The sequence below is a fragment of the Equus quagga genome, chromosome 6, assembly GCF_021613505.1.
Source record: "Equus quagga isolate Etosha38 chromosome 6, UCLA_HA_Equagga_1.0, whole genome shotgun sequence".
NCBI classification, from domain to species: Eukaryota; Metazoa; Chordata; class Mammalia; order Perissodactyla; family Equidae; genus Equus; species Equus quagga.
This window is the reverse complement of record NC_060272.1, coordinates 135,833,086-135,851,786: the sequence shown is the minus strand read 5'-3', so window position 1 is coordinate 135,851,786 and position 18,701 is coordinate 135,833,086. Positions and strand designations below refer to the sequence as shown.

The window sequence follows — 18,701 nt, the reverse complement described above, 5'->3', positions numbered from 1 at the left end:
TGACAGAATGGAGGAAAATATTTGCAAATCATATATTTGATGAGGGCCTACTCTTCACCATATATAGAACTCTCAGAACTCAACAAGACAACATAATCAAAAAGTGGGCAAAGGATCTGAATAGACATTTCTCCAAAGAAGATACACAAATAGGGAATAAGCACATGAAAAAAATTCTTACTCTTCAGGGAAGTGCAAATCAAAACCACAACGAGATACCACTTCACACGCACTAGGATGACTGAAACCAAAACGACAGACAGGAAGTGCTGGTGGGGACGTGGAAAAACTGGAACCCTTGTCCACTGCTAGTGGGAATGCAAAATGGTGCAGCCACTGTGGAAAACAGTCTGGTAGTTCCCGAAAAAGTTCAACATAAGTTACCATTTGACTTAGCAATTCCACTCATATGTATATACCCAAGAAAAATAAAAACATACATCCACACAAAGATTTGCACACAACTATTTATTGGAGTATTACACCTAAGAGCCAAAAAGTAGAAACAACCCAGGGCTGGCCTGGTGGTGGAGTGGTTAAGTTTGGCATGCTCCATTTCAGCAGCCCGGGGTTCACAGGTTCGGATCCCAGGTGTGGACCTACACACTGCTCATCAAGCCATGCTGCAGTGGCGTCCCACATACAAAACAGAGGAAGACTGGCACAGATGTTAGCTCAGCAACAGTCTTCCTCAAGCAAAAACAGGAGGATTGGCACCAGATGTTAGCTCAGGGCCAATATTCCTCACCAAAAAAAGAGTGCAGAAACAACCCAAATGTCCACCAACTGATGAATGGATAAACAAAATATAGTCTACCCATACAATGGCATAGGGTTTGGCCATAAACAGGAATGAAGTACAGATGCCTGCTTCTATGCAGATGAACCTTGACAACATTATGTCAAGTGAAAGCAGCCAGTCACAAAGGACCACATACTGAATGATTCCATTTATATACAATATCTGAAACAGCTAAATCTACAGAGACAGAAAGTGGATTAGTGCTTGCTTAGGGCTGGGGGGGATGGGGAGATAAGGGGATAATGGCTAAAGGGTAGGAGTTTCTTTTTCAGATGATGAAAATCTTCTAAAATTGACTGTGGTGGTGGTTGCACATGTCTGTGAATATAGTACAAACCATTGACTTGTACACTTTAAGCAAGTAAACTGTATGGTATGTAAGTTATATCTCAATCAAGCTATTGCAGAAAGAGGAGGATCTGAGAGGCAGGAGTACTGGGCAGAGATGTGGGTAAACACACAGCAGATGTGAATAATCATTGTAGAAAGTAATGCTGTAAACTGTGATTTTCAAAAAAGTACACAAAGAACACCCAACATTAGCTTCATGAATGTGGGAGAGGCAACCGGAATAGCGTGTCCCAGGTCCTTATGGTGTGTGTGTGGTAGGGGGAGGCAGGGGTCGAGTTATTGATTAACCTTAGGCTTGAAGTATGTGTGGTTGAAATGGACAGGTAACGGCTAAAATGAAAGAATGTGTAACTTCCAAACCAATAGAGCAAAAAATGGAATACAGAAACTAACAAGCAAAAGTGAAGAGAGATCAGCAAACTACGGTCCGGGGGCCTCATGCAGCCGCCACCTCTTCTGTAAATGAAGTTGTGCTGGAACACAGCCGTGCTTCTGATGTCTGTCCACAGCTGTTTCTGAGCTTAGTGGCAGAGCTGGGGGGCTGCATCAGACCCCAGGTGACCTACAGAGCCGGAAGCATTTATAGTCTGTCCTTTCACAGATCGTCTGCTGACTCCTGCATGCAATACTACACAACAGACACAGAGCAAGAGCTAGTCTGGGTTGCAGCCTCCTTAGCCTCAAAATAAAGACCACATCCCCTCCTCCCTCGTTTCATCAGAGGTACAGGGCTCAATTAGATAAAGATTGGCAGCTGAGCTAGAATCTGTTGCGATTTTTTTCTTTCTCTTCTTCTTCTTTTTCTCCCCAAAGCCCCCCAGTACATAGTTGTATATTGTAGTTGTAGGTCCTTCTGGCTGTGCTATGTAGGACGTTGCCTCAGCATGATGAGTGGTGCTAGGTCCACACCCAGGATCTGAACCGGTGAAACCCTGGGCTGGTGAAGCTGAGCTCACAAACTTAACCAACTTGGCCACGGGACCAGCCTCTGACAGAACTTTTAATAGTCTATGGCCTAGGAAGGTTCTCAACCTGCTCCCCAGCTTCGGCTTCACAACCACCCTCTTCACCACCAGAACCTAACTCCCTAAAACAAAAAGAGGCAGATCCTAATATTTCAACACGAAGAGACCTCAAGTCACGTTACATTAAACGCAAGCTGGCAAACACGCATGTGATCCCCCAGATGGTGTGTGTGTGTGTGCGAGGTTCTGAAAAGACACACAGTGATAACCACAGATATCATGGCTTGGGAAGCAATACTGTCACATTTACAGGCAGGTGTAAGAAGTCATGCAGAGATCCTGAGTCCCCTTTACCCAGTCTCCTCCAGTGGTGACATCTTGAAAAACCACAAAGCACAACATCACAGCCAGGACAGTGGCACTGACACACTCCATGATCTTATTCCCATCTCCCCAGTTTTACATGTACTCCTGCGTGTGTACTTCCTCAGACATGAAGGGTCACGCATCCACCACCACAGTCAAGAGACAGGGCAGTTCCACCACAAGGATCCCTCGCGTCGACCTTTTTAACCGCACCTACCCTCCTTCCATCTCCTCCCAACCACGGCAGCCACTCATCTTGGTCATTTCAAGAGTGTCACAGAAACAGGGCGACAGTGTGTGACCCCTGGGTGTGGCTCCCATCACTCGGCACAACCCCCTGGAGGACACAGGATGCTGTGCAGGTGCAGAGCTGGCGTGTGATGGCCGCCACAGGGGCTGGCAGCCACCTCCAGCTGTGACAAACAAGGCGGCTGTGAACACCGCTGCATGGGCTGTGGTGAGCACAGGTCATGTCCTCTCTGTGACAAGCACCTGGGCCTCAGGTGCAGGGCCTCAGGTGCAGGCCGCAGGGCCTCGGCTGCTCCATTTTGTAAGGGCTATCAAGCTGCCCATCCACCAGCACAGGGCATTCTCTCCGCAGCCATGTTCAGTGGGCCCCAGCGTACTGCCTTCAGCCGTGCCCACAGTGTGGAATGACTGCTCAAATCTCTCACCACAAGATTATTTAGGAGGTTAAAAACTGAAATAAGACGTAATCCATGCATATTTAGTAGGGATTTTGAAAAACATAGAAATGTATAAAAAAGGAAATAAAGTCCTGTTTCTTCTCTTGAAAAAAGAAGCAATGCTGCTATTCACTCCTAAATCTGCGTACCCAAGCTGCAGACACACGGGGCAGACTCTGTTGCTCTGGTCTGGAACAGAGGCTCCACTCCACCCCGCACACCTCCACTAACCCCGACAGCCCTTGGCTTCGGAGGGACCTCCTCAGTCCTCCTCCTTGGAAGCTGACAGCTGCAGAGGAGGGCGCAGCAGCCTTGGCCAGACCAGGGTGAGAGCTCTTCACATGGGGACCACACAGCACCAGGACCGCCAGGCGGGCCCACGGCTGCAGGGCAGTGCCCGCGTGCACAGGAGGCCGCCGAGTTTGGCTCCTGCACCCATCGCCTCACTCCCACTGGAGCAGGGCTGCTTGGCCACTGTGGCGTCTACAAAACCTCTGAGAGCCCAGCAGAGCCTGGGGGCCCCTCGCAGAGGAACAAGTTTAAATGCAGAAAATAAAAACAGAGAGCGACCAGGTCATATATCGAAACATTTTTTGAAACAAACGTATCAGATAGCACTCAACAAAACCTCAGGAGGATGAATATAAAGAGAGTGCGAGATACTGCAAAACCGCAGTGTGAAAGGAAGTCTGATTCCTCCTCGTGCCAAAGCTGGGGTCCTGGTGACCCTGCGGCGTGGTCACTGCCCACTCGTAACAGAAGGAAACCTTACGTGTCACTTAGGAGTTAGTGAAGATAAAGACAGTCTTTTTCTAGCCAAGTTCACAGAGTCTCCGAATCCCCAATTCCACAGAACCAGGAAGAACAGGACCAGGTCTCGTCCCCAAGAGATGCTCCCAGCCACCCTGGGCCTGCGTTCTCAGGGGAGGAAGCCGTCCCCACACAGCCACAGGGGCGAGTCTGGGCCCCAAGCCAGGGCGCAAGGAGAGGATGGCTGGCATCAGCTGTTCTAAGGCTGCTGAGAAGGAAGCACAGAGTAGTGGCCCGGTCCGGGACCCCAGCACAAGGTCGGGGGGAGGGCTGGGCCTGGGGTGGGCTGGAGCCAACTCAATGAAAGAAGACCTTCCCTAAAAGCTGAGGTGACGGGTCCTCACCTGGCCCAGTCCATCTGGGGAAACTTGAGCCACTTCTATTTAATGCCCAATTTTCCTGCTTTAACCGTCTGGGTAGGTGGGGGAACAAGGTTTCTCGGGAAAACCCCAAGTGAATGTCAGGAGCCAAGGAGCACACAGTGTGTTTCTGGAAGGGCATGCTCACCTTGGTCAGTGCAAAGGCCACCGTCCCATCGTCCTCAGTGGAGAGATCAAGCAGCTTCTGGTAAAACGCTTCATCATAAGGCCCATCTATTTGCAACGTTTTTCTGAAGGAAAAAGCACCAAAAAAACAGGATGACAAAGCTGCCTGGGCTTGTTTCTTAAACTGCTGACAATGGAACCGTCACATGTCTGCTTTAAAGAACATCGAACGGGCCCTCCTCTCGCTGATGCTAAACCTGGTTCTGAAGCAGCAGTTTTAACAGGGTTGGGAACCCAGCAGGCCGGGGCCGACAGTCCTGCATTTATGACAAATGGTGCCCGGGCTGGAGACCCTAGTGAGGGGGCCGCGTGGAGGAAGGGGGTCCAGGCCAGGGGAACAGCCCTGGTCCTGCCACACGCCAAAGATGTGGACCCCAGGGATCCCCGTCAAGTCACCGGGGACAGACGAGGCTACGGTGAAGGACGCTGACAGCGCTGAGGGCTGGGCGAGCGACTGCCCAGTGGTGGAGCAGCACTGCCCCCTGCAGGCCTGCCAGGCTCACAGGACGTGCTTTCACTTCTAGAAGCAGCAAGTGACTACTGATCTGACAGGACCCTGGTCCTGCTTCCCATGGCACTGAGTCCACAGGCCAGGCCTGGTGCCTGGGGCAGGGAGAGGGGTGGCCAGATGGGCAGTCCTCCCAGGAGGCCTGGGCCGTCCTCCTGTAGGGCTCTCGCCACACTCCTGTCTTGCTCAGGGCTGCTTGGGGCCACACACAGGCCCAGGACAGGCAGGGGCGCCACCGGTTGGGCCTCACCTCTCCTCGGGAAACTCTTCCAGGTACTTCTCGACCCGTCGGTACAGAGGGTAGAGGCCTTCGATGTCCAGCAGGTCCAACATCTGCACCTGGAGGGTTTTGTACAGAAGACAGCCCTTCGGTAACCCCGAGCACTCCGGGGAGTTTTTTCCTACCAAGAACATCAGGGAAAAGGAGAGGTTTACTGTCGAGGACTGAAAAAGGCAGCGGCACAGACCGCACCCTGCCTCACGGAGCTGCTGGGACCAGGACTCGTGGGCACACGGGGCCAGGCACACAGCAAAGGGCGGACACCCACGTCCCCCCTATCTGTGCCTCTCCTCCTCTCAGCATCCTTGCTTCCCACCACACCAGCCCACGTCTAAGTCTACAGACAGACCTTCAGTCCAAATAAGAGAAGGCACAAAATGACCCCGACACCCCAAACATGCCGACATCCCCAAATACACAAGATGGCAACTGCAGAGCCCAAAGCCACAGCCCATGCTGACAGGCGGGTGGCCACACCGAGGACGGTGGTCAACGCCACTGCTGATAAGCTGGCAGCAGGGAGCCATCATCTCAGAGATGCTGGGGGAACAAAGGCCACTCCACACTCAAGCGTTCTTGGGTCCCCTGCCGGGGACCAGGTGCCACAAGGGCTGGAGAGAGACAGGGTCCCACCCATCTCTCACCCCTGGAAGGAGCAACCACATCCCATGAACAAAAAGAACAGCGCTGCAGACGGTCCGAGTCCTTGCAGGGAGTAGCTGTGGCTGTGTGCGGTCCTGATGTGCTGACCGCCAAAAGACACACTTGCCACGTGGGACAGAATACAAGCACACGGACCCAGCCGGAGGGATCTGTTAAGTCACAGGCCGCCCACGCAGCGGAGCACCTCCATGTGGTCAGTGACAGTTCCAAACACACTTGCTGAGACTGATGAGTTTATGCTAATCAGGCAGAAACATCAGATTATGAAACAGCACGCAGAGCATGACCACACATCCTGCAGGTCACGCATGTGTCCACGTATGTGTCCAGGGGACGTCGGGAAGAAAGGTCCCCCGGGGTCAACAGTGCCCCAGCAAACAGCATCCACGTGGAGTCCTTCCAGACACGTTCCGTCTACTGAAATCCAGTTATGTGCCGAAGTATGAGCATAATTTCACCAAAATTTTCTAAGATGATCAGGTATCACTTTTGCAATAAGACAAAAACCCACAAAATTCACCTGTGCCGAGAAAAACTTGGCATGAGGGACAAAGGTGCTTTGTTGTGCCTGGGTGGCCACAAGGCAAAAATGACAGCAGCTGAAAGCCACGTAGGAGCAGGGCTGCCGTTCCCCCCACATCACACCCTACGGTGTCATCAGGGCTCCAAGAGGGCACACGGGGCTTTAGGACAGACACTGAATAATCTGAGTCCCAAATAAGCTCCTGGCTATGGCTCCACGTACCACAGACCTGAGTGTGTCGTGGAGCCACCAGCAGATGAGAAAGGGGCAAACACAGAGCCCGAGGACATTCATAGCAGAAACCCAAACCTGCCACCAGGCCGCCTTGGAGCCCGGGCGCCCCGGAGTCCCAGCAGCCCACTAGGGAGTCTGTGAGGACAGGGCTTCAAGGAAGAGGCACCTGGAGAGACAGTCCCCATGTGCCTGCGGTCACGCCTATCTGCGAACTGCTGCCAGCTGGGGCCACCCTCTGCCCTGAAGGGCCTTGCTCTATGGGACTCTGACTCCTGTGCCTCAATTCTCCATGTCTAAGAAACAGGCCAAGGAAAACCCACCCTCAGGGCCACAATGAGGATGGAGGGGACAATGCAGAGAAAGCGCTCAGCAAACCACAGAGGATGCAGACACGTGGGATGGTATTTCAGGGAAAGCCCTATGGCCCACACATGTGCTGCAATTAACAAATCCACGTGAAAGATGAGGGATGGAGCCTCCCACCCCGGGGCTGCAAGGTGAGAGGCCAGGGCTGGGGAGCCCTGGTGTGCCCAGGCTGCTCCTGCAGAAGCTCCGTGAGGCCAGGCCGCACCCTTGCCCGCCCACCTACCCACCCAGACCTACCTTGGCGGCGCAGTGTCCTGCTGAAAGGGCTGGCTTCGCAGACATGTGGGCCCTGTGGCCCGGGCCCCAGCCTCAGGGCGCCCACCCGGCCCTTGTCTGAACCACTCAGCAGCACCCGCGTGATGACGCGCACCAGCTCCCGGATCACGGCCCTCGTGCAGTTGGGCCCACCGGCCAGGCCGTTGGATGGGAAGAAGAATGGCTTCAGGTGGCGGGCAAGCTCCCTCCGGTCAGCCACCGGGCCACGGGCGTCTGTGCAGCCGTAAATCAGCTCACCGTTCTTCCGGTGGGGAGGGAGACAGGGGATCGTCAGCCTCAACAGCCCGGCAGGAAACCACCTCGCTCCCCACCACTGGCAGGCGAAGGGAGGCGACATTTCACACGGGCCCTGTCCGACGACACTGCACACTGCAGCCCTGCGGGGACACCCACCCTCACACACAATGTCACTGACCAACAGGCAAATCCCACGGAATGTGAAAACGAAGAAAAGTTCTAAAAACTGCAGACCAGAGTCCTGGCCTGAAACGCAAACCCCGAGACCAGGACAGGCAGCACACTGGCAGCTCAAGCAAACTCGGCCTGAGGCCCAGACTCCCAGAGACCCAGCCCATTACTCGAGAGGCTGCGTGACATGGTGCCACCAAGGGGGACACGGCGTCAGTCCAACCCTGAGCGGGCAAACTTCCGGCCAGGGTGGACGTCTGTCAGCCGCCAGCATCCCAGAGGGCTTCTGTCCTCTCTGACAGGCTGGGCCTGGCTCCCGCCAGAGTGGAGAAAGTTGCCAGCATCACTAATGTGGAAATCTTCATCTTCAAGGCCATCTTGCCTTCTAAAACCAAGTCCAGCAAAGAAACCCCTTATGGCACCGACATTCTCAGGGCTGCAGGCAGGAACGCCCAATGGGCCTCACCCCAGAACTTTTCTGGGGGCCTCTGGTGTCTAGGGTAAAAGCCCCTAAGGGATCCCTGGTCTCCACAGATCTGAGCAGCAGCCAACCCTGGGGAGTGACGAACAACTTGCACCCAGTTTCCCATCTGTGAGACGGTATAGTCAGCAGCCTCCAGACGGTCCCCACTGGCCCCCCTCCCTCGACAATCACACCCTGTAGTCCTCTCCAGGAGGTCTGGTCTGTGTGACCAACAGAATACAGGCAGAACAACAGACCATCCCTGGCAAGATTAAGTTATAAAAGATGCTACAGCTTCCATCTTGATGGCTCTCTTCTCAGACCACAGCGGCCACACTGAGCAGCCCCATGGAGCCCCATGTGGCCAAGAACTAATGCCTGCTGCCCATAGCTGCAGGCCCATCCTGGGAGCAGGGCCCCTGGCCCCAGCCAAGCCTTCAGATGGGATACAGCCTCAAGAGGAACCCTGAGCCAGAACCAGCTATGCTGCTCCTCAATTCCGGAACACGGAAACTGTGAGATGACAAGTGGCTGTTGGGCAGCAGTGATGAGACAGACGAGGACAGCCCCTGCTCTACCCTGAGCTGGTGAATGGGGTCCACCCAATCCAAGAAGAGGTGTGGACGGGGCATTCCTTCAACAGCGAGGTTAGGATTCAGCAGCATCGTGCCTCTCCTGAGATGCCCCTATCAGAACTGTCAGAGCTCACAGGTGTGGGTGTCTAGGGCAGTGGGGACACAACTGAGGCCACTGCTGGCCACGGGACCAGGGGAAACCACTGAGAGACGCTGACCCTTGAGACTGCCTTACAGCGGGAGGAGATGTACCCAGCAAGGGGAAAGTGGGAGCTCCTGGGAGGAAAGCAGGCCAAGACAAAGTGCCGAGGCGAAGCCAGGTGCCATGGGCTGGGGCAGCCTTAGCCCGTCAGGATGCTGGCCCTTGAGCAGGTCAAGGAATCAATGTCACACACTCCAGGAGTTTCAGGATGCCAAGCCCGTGGAACTAAAGGACCATGCCCAGACACCCTCATCTTCAAGGTCACAGAGCCCCATCAGGGACCAGAGCACCATGAGCTCACTTGGCTCAGTCCAGACACCCAGTGGCCCCACCCCAGAAGTGCCATAAAACAGAAGCAACTCTTACCTTAAAGATCTTTAAGTTGTTCTGGGCCTCCTGTAACAAGCTTTTCAAGGCAAAGTGCATTCTCTGCTTATTTCTAAAAGGGGAAAGTTTTGATAGAATTACAAGCAGTCTTTGCTTCTGCATTCACCTGCCTCTGGCTCAGGGGATGCGCCTGAGAGCAGCTGCTCAAGGTCTCCAGACTTTGCCGGTCAAGGAGCCGCATTCTCTCCACTCCTCCTCACAGAGGCACACACAACACGGCCCCTAATCCCCAACCTGCTCTCTGCCCCTTCTTCATGGCAACATCTCCCCAGCCTCTAGATCCCAAAGGTAACCTTCGAGAACCTATGGAGGCAACCCTGACCCCAGGCAGAACCTGAAGCCCTACCCAGGGGCCTGGCTATCTGCAGATGAGTAGCCCCCACCTCACGGAAGGCCCCCACCGCCACCCCTACCTCAGAGACTGCCTCCCCACTGCCCCCACCTCACAGAATGCCCCCACCACCACCCCCACCTCACAGAATGCCCTCACCATTGCCTCCACCTCACAGAATGCCCCCCCACCACCCCTACCTCACAGACTGCCCCCACCACCGCCCCCACCTCACAGAATGCCTTCACCGTTGCCCCTACCTCACAGAATGTCTCCCCACCACCCTCACTTCAGAGTGTCCCCACCTCACAGAACACCCCCCACAACCCCTGCCTCACAGAGTGTCCCCACCTCACAGAAAGTACCCCCACCATCCCTACCTCCAGGGAAGGTGGCACTAAGGACAAAGGAGAAATGTTTTCTTACCCAGAATAGAGATCGAGGGGACAGTATTTACTTATCTGCTTCCATTTCCCAGTTGCCACCTGTTAAAAAACCACCGTATGGTGTCAGTGATTGGACTGGGGGCAGCACTGGGCTAACTCTTAACACACAGAACAGCCAAAGGACTGTGAGATGACACAGGTGGCTGAAGGTCCTAGCAGATGCCACCACCTCTGGGTGCACATCACTAGCTGGGGCAGGAGAGGGGGAGGGCTGGACTCCAACCCAAGGAAACCTCAACCCTCCTCTGAGAGCCTCACGTGGCTGCCAGCCCAGCCCTCCACAGTGAGCAGGGAAGCAGAAGCAAGCTAAATGACATGGCTAAATTTTGGTAATCAGATGAATAAATCTTTAAAATTATAATATCCAGCAAAGTGAGGTGTGGCTAACAAGTAATTTTGTATTATCAGCAAGAAGATAAATTGGCACAACATTTTGAAAGGCAACTTGCTGTTTTCCATCAAAATTTTAACTGTGGGTGTGCCCTGACTTGGCAAATCTACGAGGAATCACCAGGTCAAGGATGTTCAAGGAGAAACCATATGTTAAACCACAAAACTAGTCTCAATAAATTTAAAAGACATGAAATCATCCAAGTGTTCTCTAAACTCAGTGGAATGAAATTAGAAATCAATAACAAAAGGAAATTTGAGAAACTCACAAATACGTGAAAACTGAACACATTCCTAATCAACAATGAGTCAAAGAAGAAATCAGAAGGGAAATCAGAAAATAAATTAAGACAGAAATGAAAACACAGGGGGCCCAGCCCTGTGGCCAAGTGGTTAAGTTCGCATGTCCTGCTTCAGTGGCCTGGGGTTTCACAATTCAGATCCTGCACGCAGATGTGGCACCGCTCATCAGGCCATGCTGAGGTGATGCCCCACATAGCACAGCCAGAAGGACCTACAACTAAAATATACAACTATGTACTGGGGGGCTTTGGGGAGAAGAAGGAGGGAAAAAAAAAAAAGAAGCTTGGCAACAGATGTTAGCTCAGATGCCAGTCTTTAAAAACAAAAAGAAATGAAAACACAATATACCAAAATTTATGGGAGGCAGAGAAAAAGCAGTACTTAGAGGGAAGTTTATACTTTTAAACACCCAAATTAAAAAGAAGAAAGATCTCAAATCAATAACCTAATTTTCTACCCTAACAAACTAGAAAAATAAGACCAAACCAAATCCAGTGTAAGCAGAGGGCAGGAAATAGTAAAGATTAGAGCAGAGATAGATGAAACAGAGAATAAGAGGGAAAAATGGAGAAAGTGAACAAAACCAAAAGTTATTTCTTTGAAAAGATCAACAAATATGACAATCCTTTGGCTAGATCAAGAAAAAAGAGGCAGGACTCAAATGACTAAACTCAGGAATGGAAGAATGGACAAAAGTATCAACCCTGCAGAAATAAAAAGAATTTTAGAGGAATACCATGAACAATCGTAAGCCAACAAATTAGAGGAAATGGACAAACTACACAACTACCAAAACTGACTCAAGAGAACACAGAGAATCTGAACAGACCAATAACAAGAGACTGAATCAGGAATCAAAACTCTTCCAACAAAGAAAACTCCAGGACCAGATGGCTCTACTCGTGAATTCTACCAAATGTTTAAAGAATCAACACCAATACTCAAACTCTTCCAAAAAACTGAAGAGTGGAGAGAAGGAACCACTTTCTAGTCATTCTGTAAAGCCAGTTATTACCCTGATACCAAAACCAGACAAAAACATCACTAGAAACCAGTATCCCTTAAGAAAAAGTCCTCAACAAAAACTAACAAACCAAATTCAGCAGCATGTTGAAGGGATTATCCATGTATAATCATGTGGGATTTATCCTGAAACACAAGGGTGGTGCAACATATGAAAACCAGTCTACGCACTACATCAGATTAACAGGAAGAGGAAACACCTTCCGATCATCTCAGCTGATGCGGGCAGGACAAGCATTTGACAAAATTGACATTTCCATGTGCAAAAAAAAAAAGGAAACACTCATAAAGAACAACTATGACAAACTCATGGTGAATCCTACACTCTGGCGAAAAACTGAAAGCCTTGCCCCTAACATCAGAAACAAGATAAGGATGTCCACTGCAAATTCTAACCAAAGCAATTAGGACAAAACACAAATAAAGGGCATCCAGATTGGAAAGGAAGAAGTAAAACTATCTCTCTCTCTATTTACAAGTGATCTGATCATATACAGAGAAAATCCTAAGAAACTACCAAAAGAAAAAGAAAAATCAGAGCAAATAAGTTCATCAAGAAAGCATAAAAGATCAATATGCAAAGACCAATTGCATTTCTCACCTCACACCCATTAGGATGTCTACTATCAAAAGACAGAAAAGAACAAGAGTTGGCGAGGATGTGAGGAGATCGGAACTCCTGTATACTGTGCTGGGAATGTGCAATGGTCCAGCTGCTCTGCAAAACAGCCTAGTGGTTCCTCATAACTAAAAGCAGAATTACCATATGATCCAGCAGTTCTCCTTCTGTGTGTAGACCCCAAAGAACTGAAAGGAGAGTCTCAAGGAGATACTTGTACGTCCATGTTCAAAGTAGCATTATTCACAGCAGCCAAAAGGTGAAAGCAACCCCAGTGTCCATCAGTGGATGATGGATGAAGAAAATGTGGTAATACATTCAATGGAATATTATTCAGCCTCAAAAAGAAAGGAAATTCTGACACATATGACAGCATGGATGAAACTTGAAGACATTACGCTAAGTGAAATAAGCCCATCATAAAAGGTGAGCGACTGTATGATTCCCCTTATATGAGGTCCGTACAATAAGTAAAATTCAGAGATAAAAACTACAATGGTGGTTGCCAGGGGCTGGGGAAAGAAAGAAATGTCAAGTTTTTTAATGTACAGAGTTTCAGCTTTGCAAGATTAAAAACGTTCTGGAGACAGATGGTGGTGATAGCTGCACAACAACATGAATGTGCTTAACACCATTGAACTGTCCACTTAATGGTTAAGACAGTAAATTTGATGTTACATGTATTTCACAATTAAATGTATATATTAAAGAATCAGTTGTATTTCTATGCAATAAATAACCTAAAAATGAAATAAAAGAAAATTCCATTTACAGTAGCATCCAGAAATATAAAATACTTAAGAATCAATTTAACAAAGGAATTATAAGACTTCTACACTGAAAACTATAAAACATCACTGAAAGAAACTAAAGACCTAAATAAATGGAAAAAACATCCTGTATTCACAGATTATTAATACCGTGAAGGTGGCAATACCTCCAAGTTGATCCGCGCTTCAACAGGCTCCCTATCAACATCCCAGCTGAGGAAACTGAGAAGCTAAAGGCATTGAAATTGAAAAGGAAGAAGTAAAACTCTCAATTCACAGAGGACATGATCCTATACATAGAAAATTCCAAATAATCTACAAGAAAACTCCTAGGGCTAATAAACAAATTCAGCAAAGCTGCAGGGTACAAAATCAATGCACCAAAATTAGTTGTGTTTCTATACACCAACAATGAACAATCCGAAAAGGAAATTAAGAAAGCAATTCCATTTACAATCACATTTATAATATTACAAAAGAATAAGATACCCAGAAATAAACTTCACCCAAGTAGTGAAAGACTTGAACACTGAAAACTACAAAATGTCGCTGAGAGAAATTAAAGGTCTAAATCAGTGGAAAGACAGCCTGTGTTCACCAGTTATAAGACTTAACATCATGAATACAGCAGTACTACCTGAAGTGGTCTACTGATTCCTGCAGTTTCAGTCAAAATTACATGTCTTTTTTCAAAGAAATGAAAAATCCAATCCTCAAATTCATATCTAATTGTATGGGCCCCCAATAGCCAAAACAATCTTGAAAAAGAACAAAGCTCGAGGACTCACATCTCCTGATTTCAAAACTTATAATAGGGGCCAGCCCCGTGGCTGAGGCTTGGGCGGCCCAGGGTTTCACTGGTTCGGATCCTGGGCGTGGACATGGCACCGCTCATCAAGCCATGCTGAGGCGGCATCCCACATGACACAACTAGAAGGAGCCACAACTAAAACTACACAACTATGTACTGGGGGGCTTTGGGGAGAAAAAGCAGGGGGGGAAAAAAGAAGAAGAAGAATATTGGCAAGAGTTGTTAGCTCAGGTGCCAATCTTTAAAAAGAAAAGAAAAAAATAAAGTTATAGTAATCAAAACAGTGTGATCTGGCATAAAGACAGATATATAGACCAAGAGAATAGAATAGAGAATCCAGAAATAAACCCTCACATATATGGTCAAACAGTTTTCCACAAGCGTGCCAAGGCCACTTGATGGAAAAAGACAGTTTTTTCAACAAACGGTGCTGGGAAAACTGGATATCCATAGGCAAAAGAATGAAGCTGGACCTCTTCCTCACACCATATACAAAAATTACCTCAAAATGAGTCAAGGACCTAAACATAAGAGCTAAAACTGTACAACTCCTAGAAGAAAACATAGGGGAAAAGCTTCATGACATTGCATTAGGCAAAGTTTTCTTGGACATGACACCAAAGGCAGAGGCAACAAAAGAAAAAGTAGACAAATTAAACTTTATCAAAATTAAAAACTTTTGTGCATTAAAGGACATTATCAACTCAACATAATAAAAAGGCAACCAACAGAATGGGAGAAAATATTTGCAGATCACAAATCTGATAAGAGATTAATATCCAGAATATATAGAGAAGCCCAAAAACTCAACAAAAAAAAACCACCCGATTCAAAAATGGACAGAAGACTTAAATAGACATTTCTCCAAAGAAGATAAACAAACGGCCAATGAGCATGTGGAAAGATGCTCAACATCACTAACCATCCATTAAGGAAATGCAAATCAAAACCACCATGAGACACCCCTGCACTCATTAGGATGGCTATAATCACAAACAGGGACAATAACAAGTGCAGACGAGGATGTGGAGAAATTAGAACCTGCATACCCTGCTGGTGGGACTACAAAATAGTGCAATAGCTGTGGTAAACAGCCTGATGCATCCTCAAAAAGGTACAGAATTTCCCTAAGACCTAGGAATTCCACTCCTAGGAATTTACCTGAGAGAACTGAAAACCGGGACTCAAACAAGTACATGTACACGCACGTTCACAACAGCCGAAAGGCGGAAACCCACATGTCCCTCCACAGATGAAGGGACAGACGGAATACCCCCACACAAGGGACTGCTGATCAGCCACCAAAGGAGTGAAGTGGTTAACACGCTACCACATGGATGAAGCTCACAACCATTACGCCAAGTGAAAGAGAACAGTCACAAAAGGCCACATGCTGTGTGATTCCATTGAAATGAAATGTCCAGAACAGGCAAATCCACACAGACAGGTGGTTGCCAGGGGTTGGCAGGATGGGGGACTGGAAAGCAACTGCTAATGGGGACACAATTTTTTTTTTGAGGTGATGAAAATGTTCTGGAATTAGATAGCGGTGATAGTTGCACGATCCTCTGAATATACTAAAATCCACTGAATTATACTCCTCAAAAGGGTTCATCTTAGGGTATATGAATTATACCTCAACTTAAAACAAAAAAAAAGGGGCTGGCCCAGTGGTGCAGCGGTTAAGTTTGCATGTTTCGCTTCAGTGGCCCGGGGTTCGCTGGTTCAGATCCCAGGTGCAGACATGGCACCACTTAGCAAGCCATGCTGTGGTAGGCGTCCCACATATAAAGTAGAGGAAGATGGGCACAGATGTTAGCTCAGGGCCAGTCTTCCTCAGCAAAAAAGGGAGGCAGATTGGCAGCAGATGTTAGCTCAGGGCTAATCTTCCTCAAAAAAAAACCAAAAGGTGAATATGAACTATTTGTGGAAAAAAGTAAATCATAAATATCTACATTTTCTTCATTCTTCTGAAAACTCTAGGTGGTCACACCTCAGGCCCAGCCACCCATCACAGCTCTGTGCATGGAAGGAACCTGGGCCACCAGCTCTTCTCACCTTGAGGTGCTGGTGCATGCAGTAACGACACACCTTATGCTTCATCTCATGCGTAACATCACTGGAGAAGGGGATAAACCCACATTTTGGCTGCAAAATAAACAAGGGAGGAAAAATTGCTCAGGGAGAAATCACATACCTTTAAGTAGATATACAACTAACTGTGGTCACGTGCCACAGAACAATCTTTCGGTCAACTATGTACTGCACATGTGATGGCGGTCCCATAAGATCAGCACCACACAGCCTAGGTGTGCAGGCTACACCATCTAGGTTTATGTAAGTGCCCTCTATGACGTTTGCACAACCACAAAATCACCTAATGACGTGTTTCTCAGAAAGTATCCCCATCGTTAAGTGACACATGATTGTACAAGACAATGAAGTACAACACCCAGGAGAATCAGCAAGCGTCAGATGTAAACATTCCTGAAAGCTGCTTTTATCTTCAGTCCCCAGTAGGAACTGATGCTTCCCTCACTGTATCATATACTCACCTCTGCTGCTAGAGAATCCAAGGCCAGACTCTCAGTGGGGAAAAAAGTGGTGCCTCAATTGCTGGCTTGACAAAGTACAGCACAGAGTGTTTTCATTACAGAAGGCGACTGGAAAGACTCTGGGAGTGCAGATCGGCCTCGAGCCCCCAGCTCCAGGAAGCAGAACCCCACTCCCTCTGACAAGAACTCATGAACAGGGAGGCGGCCATTTGACAGTGGCTGGGCCCCCAGAATGTCTGGAACTCTGGTTGCCTCTCAAAAGCCATAGTTTCTGGACACATCCAATGTGCAAGACCCAGGCTTAGCATCGGGCACTAGAGACCACGCTGCCTGTCGTCTGTGACGCCTGGGACACTCACCCTCTGGTTGGGGAAGCAGAACATCAATCCAGGCTCTGAGTGCTCAAGGCCAAGGGCATAACCCAGAAGTCACCGCCACAGAGGTTTGGAGGAAAGAGACAAATAAAGGCCTGGCCTGGACGTCTGGGCTTCCCGAGGGAGACTCAGGCAGCCACCCTGGATGCTGGGCAGCAGGGCTGAGGCCTGGGGCCTGGCCCTTCTCCAGCCATCTCTGGCCTTTGTTGCCCCCACCTTGGGATTGCTGGCCTTGACAAACCAGGCCTTGAGAGTCACTCGGGTTTCTGTCCCTCTAGCGACGTCCCCCTGAGCAGGACTGAAGCAAAGGAACGGAGTGCCACTCAATCTAACAGGCGACCCTCGAAGTGAGCTCCAGGAACGTGGCGTACAGTGTCACCGAGCAGCCAAGAGGGCACAGCTGGGAAGGAGTTCAGGAGGGGCCTGCTGAGCTGCACCCACCAGGGAAAACAGGGTGGGTAGAACCCTACACACTTCCTTCAAGTGGCCGTGGGCCTGGGTTTGTCCCTGGCTGGCTCCCCATCATGAGCCTATCCCTGGGGGTCCGGGAAGCCATGCCCCTTGGGTCTGGCCGGTGGGACAAGCCAGAGCAGCAAGGTGACGGGGGCAGGCACGGAAGGAGCAGGAAGCCGAGTCTCTGGGAGCTGGTGGGCTGCCTGGGCCCGAGAGGGGATGCAGGGTCCAGCGTGGGGAACACCAGGAGCTTCTGTGGGAAAGTGCTCTCCAGGTAGCTGACTCACAGATTCCCTGCTCCCCACACCTTTTGTCCCTTAACAGAAGTTCACCTTGATCTCTACACACAGAATGGGCCGGTGCTCTGCAAAATGGTAGGTCTGAAGTCGGGCTAAATTGGGAAGGCACAGAGCATAACCACTCAGAGTGTCCAGGTCCTTGTCACAGCGAGATTCTGGAAAAGAGAGCAAGGAAAATACCTGAGAACCACTGCAAGAGAGATCACCAGACCCTGTGGCAACGTGCGGCCCCCTGTGTGGCCTCCTGTGGAGGAGGAGCCAGCCGTGCCCAAGAGAGGCCTGGCCTGGGCCTCCGCGTCCTGGAAGGTCATTTCTAAGCCTGGACATCCTGCCTGAGGAGCGTCTGTGTTTGCCGTGGAGGCTGAGTCACATGACTGTAACACCGAGATGCGTGCTAGGGTGTGGGCCCTGCAGGATCAGCTTGACGTGCGGAGGGGCTGGGGGTTGAGGGCAGCCGCAAGGCAGTCAGTGTGTCCACACACCAGGCCCCAACAAAACCTGGACACCACAGCATGGGGAGCCTCCCTGGTTGGCGTTCCTCCATGCGTGTGGCCACACATGGCTGCTGGGAGAAGCAAGTGCTATCCATGACTCCAGCAGGAGAGGACACCTGGAAGCCACACCAAGTCTCTTCTGGACCCACCCCAGTGCCTCATCCCTCAGCTGGCTTTAATCTGTGTCCCTTTGCTGTGACAAGTCATAACCAGGAGGATAACAGGGAGCTCTGTGGAATCCTTCTAGCAAATTATCAGACCTAAGGTTGCTGCTGGGGACTCTGAAACGTGCAGTTGTCAGCAAAATGAGGGTGGTCTCAGAGATTGCACCCCAGTTCTGTGACGCGCCTCAGCCAGGCGCTCAGAGAGGAAGAAGGAGGAGGCTCTACCTTCCTCTTGAAGCTGCTCCTTCAGAGAGCCCAG

At 49.8% G+C, this 18,701-nt stretch overlaps 1 protein-coding gene across 2 annotated transcripts in view; it reads right to left on the bottom strand.

Moving 5' to 3' along the window:
- Positions 1–18,701, bottom strand: part of LOC124241025 (inositol-pentakisphosphate 2-kinase) — a 48,552-nt gene that overhangs the window by 15,346 nt on the left and 14,505 nt on the right. For both annotated transcript variants that reach the window (XM_046664482.1, XM_046664483.1), the window contains 7 exons: positions 17,818–17,939; positions 16,162–16,251; positions 10,168–10,226; positions 9,390–9,462; positions 7,337–7,616; positions 5,284–5,434; positions 4,488–4,590 (listed from right to left, as the gene is read on the bottom strand). In XM_046664482.1, the coding sequence (XP_046520438.1) occupies positions 4,488–4,590; positions 5,284–5,434; positions 7,337–7,616; positions 9,390–9,462; positions 10,168–10,226; positions 16,162–16,251; positions 17,818–17,939 (878 nt within the window). The remainder of the gene's footprint in view (positions 1–4,487; positions 4,591–5,283; positions 5,435–7,336; positions 7,617–9,389; positions 9,463–10,167; positions 10,227–16,161; positions 16,252–17,817; positions 17,940–18,701) is intronic.